Genomic DNA, 12,675 nt, shown 5'->3' with positions numbered 1-12,675 from the left:
GATGTGTGCTCCAGGGATCACTTACAGAACCTCATTACAGAAAGAAGGCTGAGACCTCTGATGTGAATATTCAGTCAGGATTATTTGATGATCTGCTTCACCATGAATATAATGTCCCATGTTTTATAGTGTCCCATGTTTCCTGTTCTGCAAGAAGCTATTGAATATCTCATCTAATTAGAATTTAGGATCATGTTAAATTTCATCTATAATTGTGTGGGATCCTCGTGTCGTTTGATTTGCCCTTTTATGTAATTCTAATGTTTGACTGGCTCAATGTTTCTGTTTACTGCAAACCCCATATAGCCTGCATTTTTTTATATTCTCTTTTCTGTCTTTCTTAGCTTGTGGAGATCATCGTATTCTGCCTGCTACTATATTTTTACAAGGAGAAAAATGCAAACTACATTGTAGTTATTCTCCTGCTGGTAGCTTTGCTAGGTAAGTTGATATAAACTTGTAAGATCTTCTAACTCTGGCTTATAACAGTAAACTACAGTAAACCACAGCATCTATGGCATATAGGGAATTATATTCATCTAATTAAAATCATAAAATGCACTAGTCTGCTCCAGAAAACTACTACACATTAGATGAAGCTAATATCTTGCAGTGAAGTTTAGGATCTTTGCAAGTGACTGTTGAACAATTAAGACTTATTTCCCATAAGGATGAATAATCTGCCACATACAGAAAGTGCAAGTTATTTATTAGTGTTCTTAATTTTAATCTGTGCATGCAAAGCGTGGTATGCTATCTTATCTATTCCATGGCTAAGGAAGGCTGATGCAGTGGATGAAAGAGAAGACTTGATCTACAAGAATCTTACTGTCTCTGGGAATATTTGCTGTGTGGCTAAAGAAATGATCACTACCCTGCCATGCCAGTCTGTCCCTACTTAAATTGGGAGAACTTCTGGCCTTGGGGTCACGTGATGCTTTTGATAGCCTCATAGCCTACAGTGGGATCTTACAGTGACTTTGGAAAAGCCAGGATTTCTCTTGTACCTTTTCCCATATAAGTCTGGTTTTTTTAATAAACTGTGATCAGTTTAATCTTTAGAAAGAGTAAATAATAGCAAGGCAGTGATGCAGTCTGACGTGCTGTTGAATCTATGTTGCAGTCCTCTATTTTTGCTATTTATGCAGCTTCAGTTAGTGCAGTCTCTTTTTTTTCTTTTTTTCTTTTTTCTTTCTCTTCTTTTCTTCTTTTAACTGTTTGGGGCTGGGTGTCAGTAACTGATGCCTCAGAGGCTGCACGAATTGCAGGCAAAGCAGCTGTCCTAATTCTGAATGGTCCTGACTTGTGCTTTCAAGAAATGGAAAGGAAATAGGCTCTTTCTGATTCTTGTTTTGAAAGCTTAGCTTTATTAACCAGGCCAATATGGCATCAGAAATTAAAATTTGTATCCTTCCATCATGTGATTGTGCAACGCTGTTTAAACACTTTAAAAAAACCAACAACCAGCCAAACAAAAAAACCAGTAAATGCTCTTAGTCCTGTAGACAAGGGAACAGTGAGACAGAAAGGTTAGGTGATTTATTGAAGGTTGCTGTGAAGTCATCGGGAATAAAACTGGTGGAGTCGATGATAAAATAGGTAGTTTGCATCCCTTGTTTGGCCTGGCTGGCAAAAAGAGTTCAAGTTCTTGTAGATCTTGGTTTTGTTTGCAGTTACCTGTCACATATAGAGCGAACATGTAGTGTTCCTGTCCCTCTGAGCATGTATCAGTGCTTCAGCTGAATCCTGGTAAACATTTACAGGTTCCATGACTGTTGTGACTGTGAAGGCTGTGGCAGGCATGATTGTTGTCTCGATACAAGGAAACTTACAACTCGACTACCCCATATTTTATATCATGTTGGTGTGCATGATTGCGACAGCGATCTTTCAAGCAACGTAAGATATTCACTCTCTTTTTGTCTATAATTGCGCTGGTTTTAGTGGGTCAGTAAATAATAGACACTTTGTTATCCGTTCCAAGAATGCTGATTAAATTTTAGGAGAAGAATTATCCATTTCCTTCAGTGACCTGTCCTCAAATCCATGTCACAGGAGCCTGGGATAGTGGTGGTCTTTGCTTTTCCATGTAGTGACACTGCCAGTAGTTTTAATCCCAGATTTGTACATCATTCAAGTATTTGCAAAACAATGTTAGGAATGAAATAGCAGCAAATCAAATACAGTATCTGTGCACTGGGTAAAACCAAAGTGCAGAATCAGTGTTGTTGACGATGTGTCTTTGGTTTTTTATATCTGTACTTGCCGTAACATAAAAAGCTGGTAGCGGCAGGGATGAAAAGCTATTCAAAACATGAGTGACATTCTGGCCCTAAGGTCATGGCAGTAATTCCATTGCTTTTAGTCAGTACAGCCATAAGGCTTACTCTTCTATCATTTATATGAATTCCAAGGGATGCTGCAGGTTTAGTGAGAAAGAGAATAAATTTCTAAAATGTATGCATTGCTTTTGAAAGGTGTTTCCAAAAAGGAGACCTGTAATAGTCCCTGGTAAGTGCTGTACAGTTTGAGTATCCTTCCCAAATCAACCCCTGTTGTCTGTCATTGTATTGCAGGTTTTTAGCTCAAGCATCACAGCTGTATGACTCATCTCAGATTGCCAGCATCGGCTATATCCTGTCCACAACAGTAGCAATCACAGCAGGTAACAGTGTGTTGGTCCTTTCTAAAAGAAGGGCGAAAGATTTTGGAAAATGATCCTTGCTTATGGATGAGGGAGGTGAATACTCAGGAAGATGATGACTTGTATTTTCTTGTCATCTGTCTTCTGCAGCTGGCTTTGTTACATTTTTTCCTCCCGAAAATGTGAATCATCCCATTAGACTGCGTTAAAATGTTCTGTTAAGTTCTGTCATTTTGTTTAAAGCACATGGGTACTTACGTTTGAGACTGTATTACTCATACCATGCTAGCCTGTAAAGAGGGTGATGTATGATCTTAGAGGTGCAACTTGAATACGCAGCTTTTGTTAAAACGCATGTGATACAGTGTAGAAATGTATTTGCTTCCTCTGTACAAAGTTGTTACAATTTTCTGCCTGATAGTAGTGTTTGCATTGTATCTAGAATGCAGCTGCTCACAGCCTTTTTATAGGCACTTTTTTCTTTCTGAACAGTTTACTCCACTTTCAGCCCTTGCCCACATAGGAAAAGCTTTGTCTGCATGAACAAAGATGAGCATTTTAAACGCCTGAGGCTTCAACCCTGCCAAGCAGCCTTCTTAAGGTTTTCTTCTCCCCACTTAGACATATGAGCAAAACTGAGGAAAACAAACAAACCAACCAAAACCCCAACATTCGAGAAAGTACCCATCACTGTCAAGCCAATGCACTGTCTGTGTAAACAGTAATGCTTTTTTAGATATATAAGGGCAATAGCTTCCCCCGTAAATTACACATAGCCTTTTAATGCTCTTCGTCAGTGTCATGAGAGAGAATGGCCTACTCTTTGGTGAATGTTTATTTTCAGTTGCATTCCAAACCATACGCTGCTCTCAGATTTATCAGTTTATTTACTTTACTTCAATTAGAAATGTAAAGAGTAGAAGCCAGAATGTGTGTCCTTTTGACATCCAGGGCACCAAGGACACTTGGGATCGTACAGGTTTGAGCTGTATATGCTTGTTTGGGGCCAAGAGTTTGTATCCTGTTGAGGTTAGAGAGATTTGATTTGGTTTGTCATGAGACTTCAGAAATACAGTCCAGCAATATTTCCTTCGCAATCCCCTATCCCAGTATGGAAAGATTTGTGCTAATTGCTGTGCTGCTTGCATCTGTATTAGTTACACTGGTATCGCTATTTTGGTAGTGAAATTCTAAAAGATTTGTCAATAAATTGTGTTAAAGTAGAAATCAGGCCACCTTTTCCTATTTTAAGATCATAAAAAAACCCAAAGGTGCTGACTATAAAAATAGAAATCTTACATGATTTGGTTTCTGGAGTGACTAGTGCTGGAGATGTAGCACTAATTGCTCAAGTAAGCTGGGAAGGAAGATGTAATGAATTATTTTCTTTTAAAGGAGCAACTTTTTACTTGGATTTCACCGGTGAGGATGTTCTGCATATATGTATGTTTGCGCTTGGGTAAGTGTTTAAATTTCCTTGATAGAAAACTGGAAAGTATTTCTTCATATGACTAAAATAATTTAAAAAAAAAGTATGTATGTATCTATCCACGTATGTTTTGGAGGTACATACTGTCTTGGAGAGGAGGACAAATTGAAAGCACCTTCTTTGTTAGAGCAGACAATGGCCCATAGCTCTCAGGATCTTGTCAGAATGATGATGGATGCTCTAGAGGAACCGTGTAACACTAGGTTATGCATAATTGTACAACATTAAACACTAAATCCTTTACTGACCCCACTGGAGATCAGCTTGGCTGTTGAAGCATATAGGCTGTTTTTCAAGCTACCTGCTCATGAATCTAGAAGAATTGCACAATAACTAAAAGAAGCTGCCTCTAGGGAATCTTATTTCAGGTTTTGCACTGAGCTTCACTGAACTGTGACTGGACTTCTGGAGTCCTATTTCTGAGGGCATGGGCACTCTCACAGTGAAGATATGATCAGTAAAACATTTGCTGTGTAACTCAGTATTTACTCTTAGTACAGTGTCTTGATGTGATTAGCTCTCCATAATTGGGACATTCTGAAATGCCTTTCAGATTAGTACAGAAGAAAAACAACAATTGGGAGATTAATGTTATGAACTGCCCCTTTCTCTGTCAATGTACTGTAAAGATCAAGATTAACAGTTGTTAGTTTGTTTACCTATGGGAAACCTTTCAAAGGTCAGGCTGCTAAATCCTGGAGTTTCATCAAAGAAAACCAAATTTTGATATGTTTCCTTTCCCCTTTAGTTAGTCAAAGGTAATTAATTAATGTGAAGACCGTTGCCTGCATTTTGATACAGAAAAGGTGAAATTGTTCTGATTGCTAGGTGGATTTCAATACTGTTGAAGAGGGTTATTCAGTTGGGACAGTTCCCTGTAATTCTGACTTCACAGTTCTTTCACTTTCAGTTCTGAGTAATTCTTTGTGGTGCTACAAGACAGGCACTTGGAAGAAGCAGCATGCAATATTGCTCTCTTTTTCTTTTCCCTTTTCACAGTTATCTCAGTAGATCTTCTTTTCTCTCTCAGATGCCTCATAGCATTTCTAGGTGTCTTCCTGATCACAAGAAATAGGAAGAAGTCTATCCCATTTGAACCGTACATATCAATGGATGCTATGCCAGGTAACGGTAAAAATACAGTGGTTTATCACTCTTTCTCTCTTAAATGTTAGGCTTCACAACGAAATCTCAAGCTTTAGGTTCTGCAAGTGTCTGGATATATCAGGTGGCTGTCTTGTTTTCTGGTTTTTTCTTCTCTTGTTTGTTTGTGCCATGTGAGGGGTATGTGCATGTTTTGCGTAGAGCAGAGAAGTGACGTGCCACTTAGATGCCACTTGTGCTGGGTCCTCTGACACCTAATGCCATATTTTATCAGAACAGCCTTGTCCAGTTGGCTGCTATCTGGGAAGACAAACTAGCTTTGAGCGTACACTTGGGACTGGGCTTGGTCTTCATCTAGCGGGAAGAATTGATTGTTGGGAAAGGCTGAGATATGTTGCCAGAGGGAGCAGAAATTTCTTTTGGAAAGTACAGCTAAACTCTCTGGTGAGCCGCATAAAAGATATGCAGCACTTGATAAATAACTGACTGCCATCTCTCATTCACTTGAAGCTTATTTCTCCATCAGTTGCTTTAGTGCCAAGCAGAAAAACATTATGTCTTTCATTTAACGCTCCAGGAACTGATGAGCCACATATCATGAACACTAAGTCTTTATAATTTTCTGATTTAAGAGTGCAGGAAGAATGCACTTTTGTTCTGAAGCATTTAATCTCTGTCTTTGCTCTTTTCAGGCATGCAGAACATGCACGATAAAGGGATTGCAGTTCAGCCTGACCTCAAAGCTTCTTTTTCCTACGGTGCCCTAGAGAACAATGACAACATGCCGGAAATCTATACTCCAGCTACACTGCCGATTGTGCAGGAGCAGCATGGTTCCAAAGGAGTTTCTGCTCCACCCTACAGGGTGCTGGAGCACAGCAAAAAGGAGTGAGTGACCTTTAAAGAACTGATTTGAATCGTCAGAAGTATGACCTTTATTTATTTACCCATTAAAATATAAGCAAGTGTAAAACCAACCTTGATATAGTTTAAAGCTCATCTCGAGCTTAACTTTCAGGGCTGATTATTAAAATAAACAACTCTCTAGCTGTGAACTTGAAAGCATTCATCTTAGTGAGAAGTAAATCACAGTTCTCCATTGAAGGCTGCCATCTGGAAGCATGAAATGGTGAGTGCAGCATCACGGCAGTATGAAACTGATGAGATAGCGGATGCTGTGAAAACACAGAGCCGTGGGAAGAGACGTGACTGTGCAATTTTTAGTCCTGCTGGGAGTGGGTTTATCTCCAAATAGAAGTTTTCAGGAGTTGCTCACAGAGGGAGGAAGGCAGGATTTAATCTTTCATATATAGAGACTGTGACAGATTTCCAAAAAAGTTGTAAATCCTCACGTCTCTAGCGTGACCACCAAACTACCTTAACATTGCAATAAAATGTGATTGTTTCAAGCATGAATACCGAGTGTCTTTAGAGCAGCAGAACTGGTTAGAGTAAGCAAGCTACTTTATTCCTTCAAAACATGAATCTTGGAACACTTCCTGTACAAAATTCTTTGGCAGGTGTTGAACATATGCACTGAGTATGTGAATTGTTATTATAGCACCACTGGATTATATGGCAGCTTAGAACAAGGATTATTTGTCTGTTTTCTGGTTACATAGCAGGAGCTTCAGGCTGGATTAAATGATGCAGAGGGAACACTGTATAGTACAAGAACAAGGAGAAATGAGAATAGTAACATGACTGGTATCTGGTGGGAATTTTTTGTAGTTCTTGATGAGGTCCTAATTCTATATCAGTTTTCTTCCTGGTTGAGGCAGGATTTCCAACTTCGTTTAGTGGTCTTAAATGCTTAAAGGTGTTGACATTCCTTAGTTGAAAAGCTCAGTCTAGCTGTTGTAGGCTGGGTGTCCCGTGTAGTCCCATGCTCCCCTGCCTCTTTTTTTTTTTTTTTCTTTTAAAAAACGCAAAAAAAAAGATACTAGTCTAATACTGTGAATGACCTAAGAACTAAAAAGAAGTGTGCAAAGTCCAGCACTCAGTGCGGACTGTAAGAATAATGGAGCACTGTGTACTCGTGATATTTATCTTTCCAGCTTCCAAGAGATGGCTAGAAGCTGATATGAAGGGAGAATAGAGACAAGGCGGGGCAGGGGGAACTTGTCAAGTGGAAAGGACAAAGTACGAAGTTTACTGGCATATGCAAGTTGTACTGGCACTTTGATATCAACATCTTCTCTAAAAGCTGTTGTTTTGCTGGGAAACAGAATTTTAATTCTGCTTGGTTTGTCTTGGAGTGTATGGGTAGTGGAGTGTCTCCAGGACCTTAGAAGACTGTACTTGAAATGAATAGTACTTGTGTTCTGTGCATTTTTAAGTGGTTACTCTGATACCGAGGATTTTGGGAGGATCTTGGACTTGAAACAATGGCTTTCTGGTTTTTTTGGGGGGTTGTTTTGTTTTTTGGTTTTTGTTTAATTGACTCATGGCCAGTTTCTGTTTCCACTACCAAAAATTCTCAAGAACTCCACTGAATCATGTATAGTTATTCCAGATTCTTGTTATTGTATATGACAACAGATCTGTTCTTCTGCATGTTTGCCTTGCCAGCTATGAAAACTAATTCAATTTGGAAATACTTGAGATTGCTTTGCAGCTTAGAAAAATTATAACCTCCCACCCTGCCCCTGCAAAGAGTAGATGCCTAGTGCCTGCACGTGTACCTATATGTGAAGTTTCTTCACCAACTTGGCATGTCTGACAATCCAGATCTTATCAATGGCATCCTGTATGCTCCAGCTTATGAAACCTCAAGAAATAACAGCTTTTCTTTTACCCTCAGTACTTTTTGTGTTTAAGTAAGATAACAATGTTAATGGGCTAATACTGCCAGAACATTAATCTTGTTGCAGTTGCAGTGACACTGATTTACTACCTTTGGCTTTGTATCCCCGGTAATCGATTGTTTGTGAATTTATGTGCAGCTTTTGTTCATTAACAATACAAAACAAAGTACTACAGGGGAGGCTGAATGGGAAGGGTACAAGAATGCTGGCTTTTCTTATCTCTTTCCTTTTAATCAATGAGGCAATAGTTTGACCTATTAGTTCTGAAACCACAGAAACATAATGTTTTAAAACAAGCCGTGCTAAACCATGCATACATTTTACATGGCAATATTCTCTGTGTTTAATTATTACAGAAGTTGCTGTGGTATAAAATAATTATTCAGAAGGGCCTAAATGTTTTACTATTGACTTGTTGGTCCTGTGTGTAACAGAATGCAGTTTTCCCAGTTCTTAGTTTCTTGGAGGTATTTAAAAGCTGCTGCTGACTGGTGTACAAACTTGGAGCCAGTAAACAGCTGGTTTTTCTGCTAATTGCAGGACCTGACATCATGAGAGACAGGCACAGAGTGCTTTGCCGGGGGTAGAGAGCTACTCTGATGTGGAGCCCCTGCTTGCACTTCTCTTTTGGGGGCTGCTCTCTGGCCTGATTCAGTGATTTTTATTTTTTTTTGCAGTAAACTGCCCAGATTCTCCACAGCCTTGCAGCCTGAGCACGGACTGACTTCTGGCCTGACCTTTCTGTTTGTCAGAGAGCCCTCAGTTGTCAGCACATGGCTGTGTTCTGCTCTGAGTGAAATTTCCTCCAGCCATAACCTGAGCTTATGTATTATTATGCTGTTTTGGCCCTTTTCTTTCAAAGACTCTAAAGGCAAGAGTCTTGCTCCAAAGTTTTATATAACCATGTTTTATTTACAGTCTGTGTGTTTAAATAGTTCTACTTAATGATGACAGCTCCCTTTACCTGCAGCGAGAGTTGCTTGTGGAAACTTCCTGACAAAGGACTCCAAGGGAGGTGATGTCTGTTTCTACAGCACATAAATCACTATTTTTGATTATGCTGTGGTGCCACATCGGTAGAGCCTGAGGTGCTCCTTGGGCTGTAGGTCTCAATTCAATGCACTGATGTTGTAAGGGTCACATTTTCCCCCTGTGTTAGGCACTGTAAGCACAGTAGAAGGACTGCCAGACTGCACCTTGCTCCTGCTTGCTGCCTGTGTTCAATACTTGAATTTTAAAATGCAGGGGGGTGTTTGTATTTTAGGCACTTCCCCCTTTCCTGCTTTTTCTCCCTAGCTTCCAAAAGATTGTATTTTCTGCTCTTCATCACAGTCTTGCAGCCGCTGCCTCTGTTGCTGAGAAGGCATGAACAGGGCCCCTAGAAGCTAAACATCTGTTTAAATATGATTGTAGGACTTCTGTGGTCTTCTAACAGGGGGAGGGTATAGCTCAGGATTGAAATAAACTCCATACCTCCCTTCTAGTTCAGAGTTTACAAGCTGAAAACAGGAAGCTATTTGTACCCTCAAGTCTATCCTTTTTACAGAATATTTGTTAGTCTGAGGTGACAATGGCCATGCCCAGGATTGCAGCAAACATTTACAGCTAAACAGCACATGAAGATGTAAAGGAGAGGAGCCCTGTGCCGCATTCTAGTCCTTGCAGCGTGAAAAATAATCTGTTGGTGTACAGCACACTTTAACATGTATGTGTCAAAATTCCAGTTTATCTAGGGCTGATCCTGAGAGAGGCAGGGCGCTGTGAAGAGCAGAGTATGCTTAGATTTCCAAATGTGCAGCATTTTTCAGCATCAAGAGCTGAAAAAGTATGCACAAAAATAAAGTGACTGCTGTCTCCTTTACTAAGCTGGTGGAATAGCTCCTCAACTCTCTTATCTCCCAGCTGCTTTATCAAATGTGAACTGACATCTATTGCCTCCACGCTGTGTGGCTTTTCAATGCACCAGAGCACTTAATATATTCTCAGTGTGTATCTTACATGTAATTTAATGCTGTGGAATACAGCTCCTGTGTTGGTTGAATGTACAAAATGATTTGCCTACAATGTTCTCTTGTTCACCCTAAAATGTGTAAATAAATCAGGCTTTACAGTATTGGATTATAAGAATAACGGCTCAATTTTTCATAAGCACTGTTGCATGTCTATTTAATTCTATTTGTCTTTTAGGTGAGACCTTTGGAAATGAAACCTAATAAAAGATTTTGGTAAAACGTACAGAATTCTGGCCTGCTCCATACTCTTGGTATAGCTTTAATCAGCCATAAATGTTTTGAGAGAAGTTAAGACAGAATTAGTTTCCAACCATAAGTACAACGTGAGTTCAAAGAACTGTCTTTTCTTAACAGGATACTTGTAAATGAAATGCAGATTGCTACATGGGGCTGCAGCATTACTAATGCTTGCACTTTTACATGAGTCTCCAAGTATTTGGTGTCAGCTTTAGGAGTCATGCAATTTACTTTAAAATCTTAGTTTTACAGGGCTTTCAAAAACCAAAAATTCTTAGCATTTGCTATTTCAGAGAAGAGCTTGTAAATGTGATCTAAGTATAGCCTAAAGGAGTGGGGGGACAGACGGACGACGATGGGCACACGCATGATGAGACAAATCACAAAAACATTATATTGTTGGTGGTCTGACTCATGATTTTTGCATGCCTGCCAACTCCATACTGAAATTGAGACAACAGTGTGCTTCTCTGAGACAGTGAAGACCTCTAATAGTAGTTGGGAACGCTACGCTGTAGGAGATGTCATCCTTCAGATACAGGATATCGTGTCTTTGATTGCAGGAGTAGACAGCTTAAGGGCATTTCCTAACAATGCCACTAAGATACAGACGGTCATAAATTTAGAATACTGGCAACATAGCTTAATCGAATACTTGCCAACCTAATTAATGCTCACCATATGGGTTTTAGTCCAGGGGGATAAGCAGAAGATAACCCTCAGGATACTCTTAATTATATGTATCTCTTGGGGTCCCAAACCACAAATGGAAAACAAAACAAAAACAGCCTTATCTGCTTTGGTGTTAGAGCTGCACTACATGGAAGTCCCTGGACATGAGTATTAAAACACTGTCTAGCACTTTCTTGAATTCTTCCGGAAGCAGCATACCTAAGTCCAGAGCTTCTGATAAATTGATAATACTTTGTTAACATACATCATTTAAGGTTTAGTGTGTTACCTCAGAGACAACTGTGTTAAGTGCTAATACGAAGAGGTGGCAATCAAGCCAGATGTCAGAACTACAAGAATGCATGCTACAAAGAGGTGTCATTATGAAAGACAAGAGTATTTAAAATGCCCCTGAAATGGACACAAATGTTGGGAGTTCATGGTATTAAAGCAGAATATATTGCTGGCCAGGGAGGAAGAACATGAATTAATAAAGCATGTGATTCCAGCAAGAAAAGGCTAAGGTAATTGAGACTAACCAATTACAGCCTAAATTTGCACTACATCTAAATTGCAGAATCTCTTATCTGGACAGGTAAGACTGATCTTACCTTTCTAAAAGTGAATCCTGCTATGCCCTGTTCTTTTAGGAGGGAAAGGTCTGCATTGTGGACCAAATTACAAGCCTGGTAAAGATGACCAGCTTAGCATTACTTGCTGCTTTTTTTTTCTGTATCTGAACTTTAGAAGAAAGCATTTCAACCACAGAAATGTCATTATTTTCATCAGAAATCCTGTCTTCTGGTTTTTCAAGTGAGGACAAAACTGTTGAACAAAGTTATTTGTGCCATTGAAATTCAGAGCAGTTTTGTGTGCTTTTTGCAGAAAACTGAATACAACCCAAAAAAGCATGTTGGTTTGTGGTTTCTTCAGATGTAAACGCATACAAGCATTCATTTACTACACAGTTGAGATGACCACTGTCTCAGATCACTTCATTGCTGGATTAAGCCATGATTTACTCTGAGAGAATATGAGGAAAACTGTCACTGTTCCCATCTGGCAACTGCCTGAGCGTGTCTGCCGGCCACGGTCAACTGCAAAGCACAACTGATTAACTTTGGCCATTATCTAGGAGCATACGTGGGCCCTTGGCAGCAGAAACCTGCCTGGCTCGGAGCATCGCAGCACATCCCAGAGCCAGTCCCGCGTCCTCCTTGAACGTCTTCCTTGAACTTTAACCTTCAGCGTCACCCAAGCATCCTGCTGGGCCACCCTGAGGTGCTCCTCTGGTGGGTCTCCCAACAGTGTTTCAAGTCTGTTAATTAAAACTGTGGAAGAGGTGTCCATCCGTCATACTTGGCCGGGAACTCAGCAGCCAACCGTTTCTCCAGACGTGGTTCCTAGAGTAATGTGTAGCTTTAGAATAACATTTCCCCGAGTTTTGCCGCTCCCACTGGAAGCCTCTCCTCCAGGCCTGGCGGACAGTGGATGCCTCTCACCTCAGACAGTGGGAGCCTGTCACCTCACCAAGGATCTAGCCGTGTAAAACACCCTTTGTCTCACCTAAGCTCCGTGCCCTTTGCTGTGCAGACCCCCGGACGCTACTGGGCGGCGGAATGGGCCCAGAAAGCCCCCGAAAGAGGCGGGCGGCGGGGCCGGGCCGGGCCCGCATCCCCTCAGCCGAGGCGCTGGCGGTGAGGAGATGGC

At 40.5% G+C, this 12,675-nt stretch overlaps 1 protein-coding gene and 1 long non-coding RNA gene across 5 annotated transcripts in view; one reads left to right on the top strand and one right to left on the bottom strand.

Annotated features, from left to right (window-relative positions):
• The window catches only part of NIPAL3 (NIPA like domain containing 3), a 16,256-nt gene extending 5,972 nt beyond the window's left edge, over positions 1 to 10,284 (top strand). For 3 of the 4 annotated variants that reach the window (XM_055705027.1, XM_055705028.1, XM_055705026.1), the window contains exons 7-13: positions 345 to 441; positions 1,764 to 1,899; positions 2,577 to 2,665; positions 4,040 to 4,103; positions 5,164 to 5,258; positions 5,930 to 6,125; positions 8,722 to 10,284. In XM_055705027.1, the coding sequence (XP_055561002.1) occupies positions 345 to 441; positions 1,764 to 1,899; positions 2,577 to 2,665; positions 4,040 to 4,103; positions 5,164 to 5,258; positions 5,930 to 6,125; positions 8,722 to 8,989 (945 nt within the window). In that variant the 3' untranslated portion in view covers positions 8,990 to 10,284. Of the gene's footprint in view, positions 1 to 344; positions 442 to 1,763; positions 1,900 to 2,576; positions 2,666 to 4,039; positions 4,104 to 5,163; positions 5,259 to 5,929 lie in introns of all 4 variants that reach the window. The other variant, XM_014284704.3, reaches the window with a different exon arrangement.
• Positions 8,703 to 12,675, bottom strand: LOC129735634 (uncharacterized). Its single transcript, XR_008731395.1, has 2 exons — positions 12,532 to 12,675; positions 8,703 to 12,368 (listed from the first exon to the last, which is right to left on the bottom strand). It is a non-coding gene; the product is annotated as an uncharacterized LOC129735634 (long non-coding RNA).

This window comes from Falco cherrug, chromosome 3 (genome assembly GCF_023634085.1).
Source record: "Falco cherrug isolate bFalChe1 chromosome 3, bFalChe1.pri, whole genome shotgun sequence".
Lineage (NCBI taxonomy): Eukaryota > Metazoa > Chordata > Aves > Falconiformes > Falconidae > Falco > Falco cherrug.
This window is presented reverse-complemented; position numbering and strand designations above follow the sequence as displayed.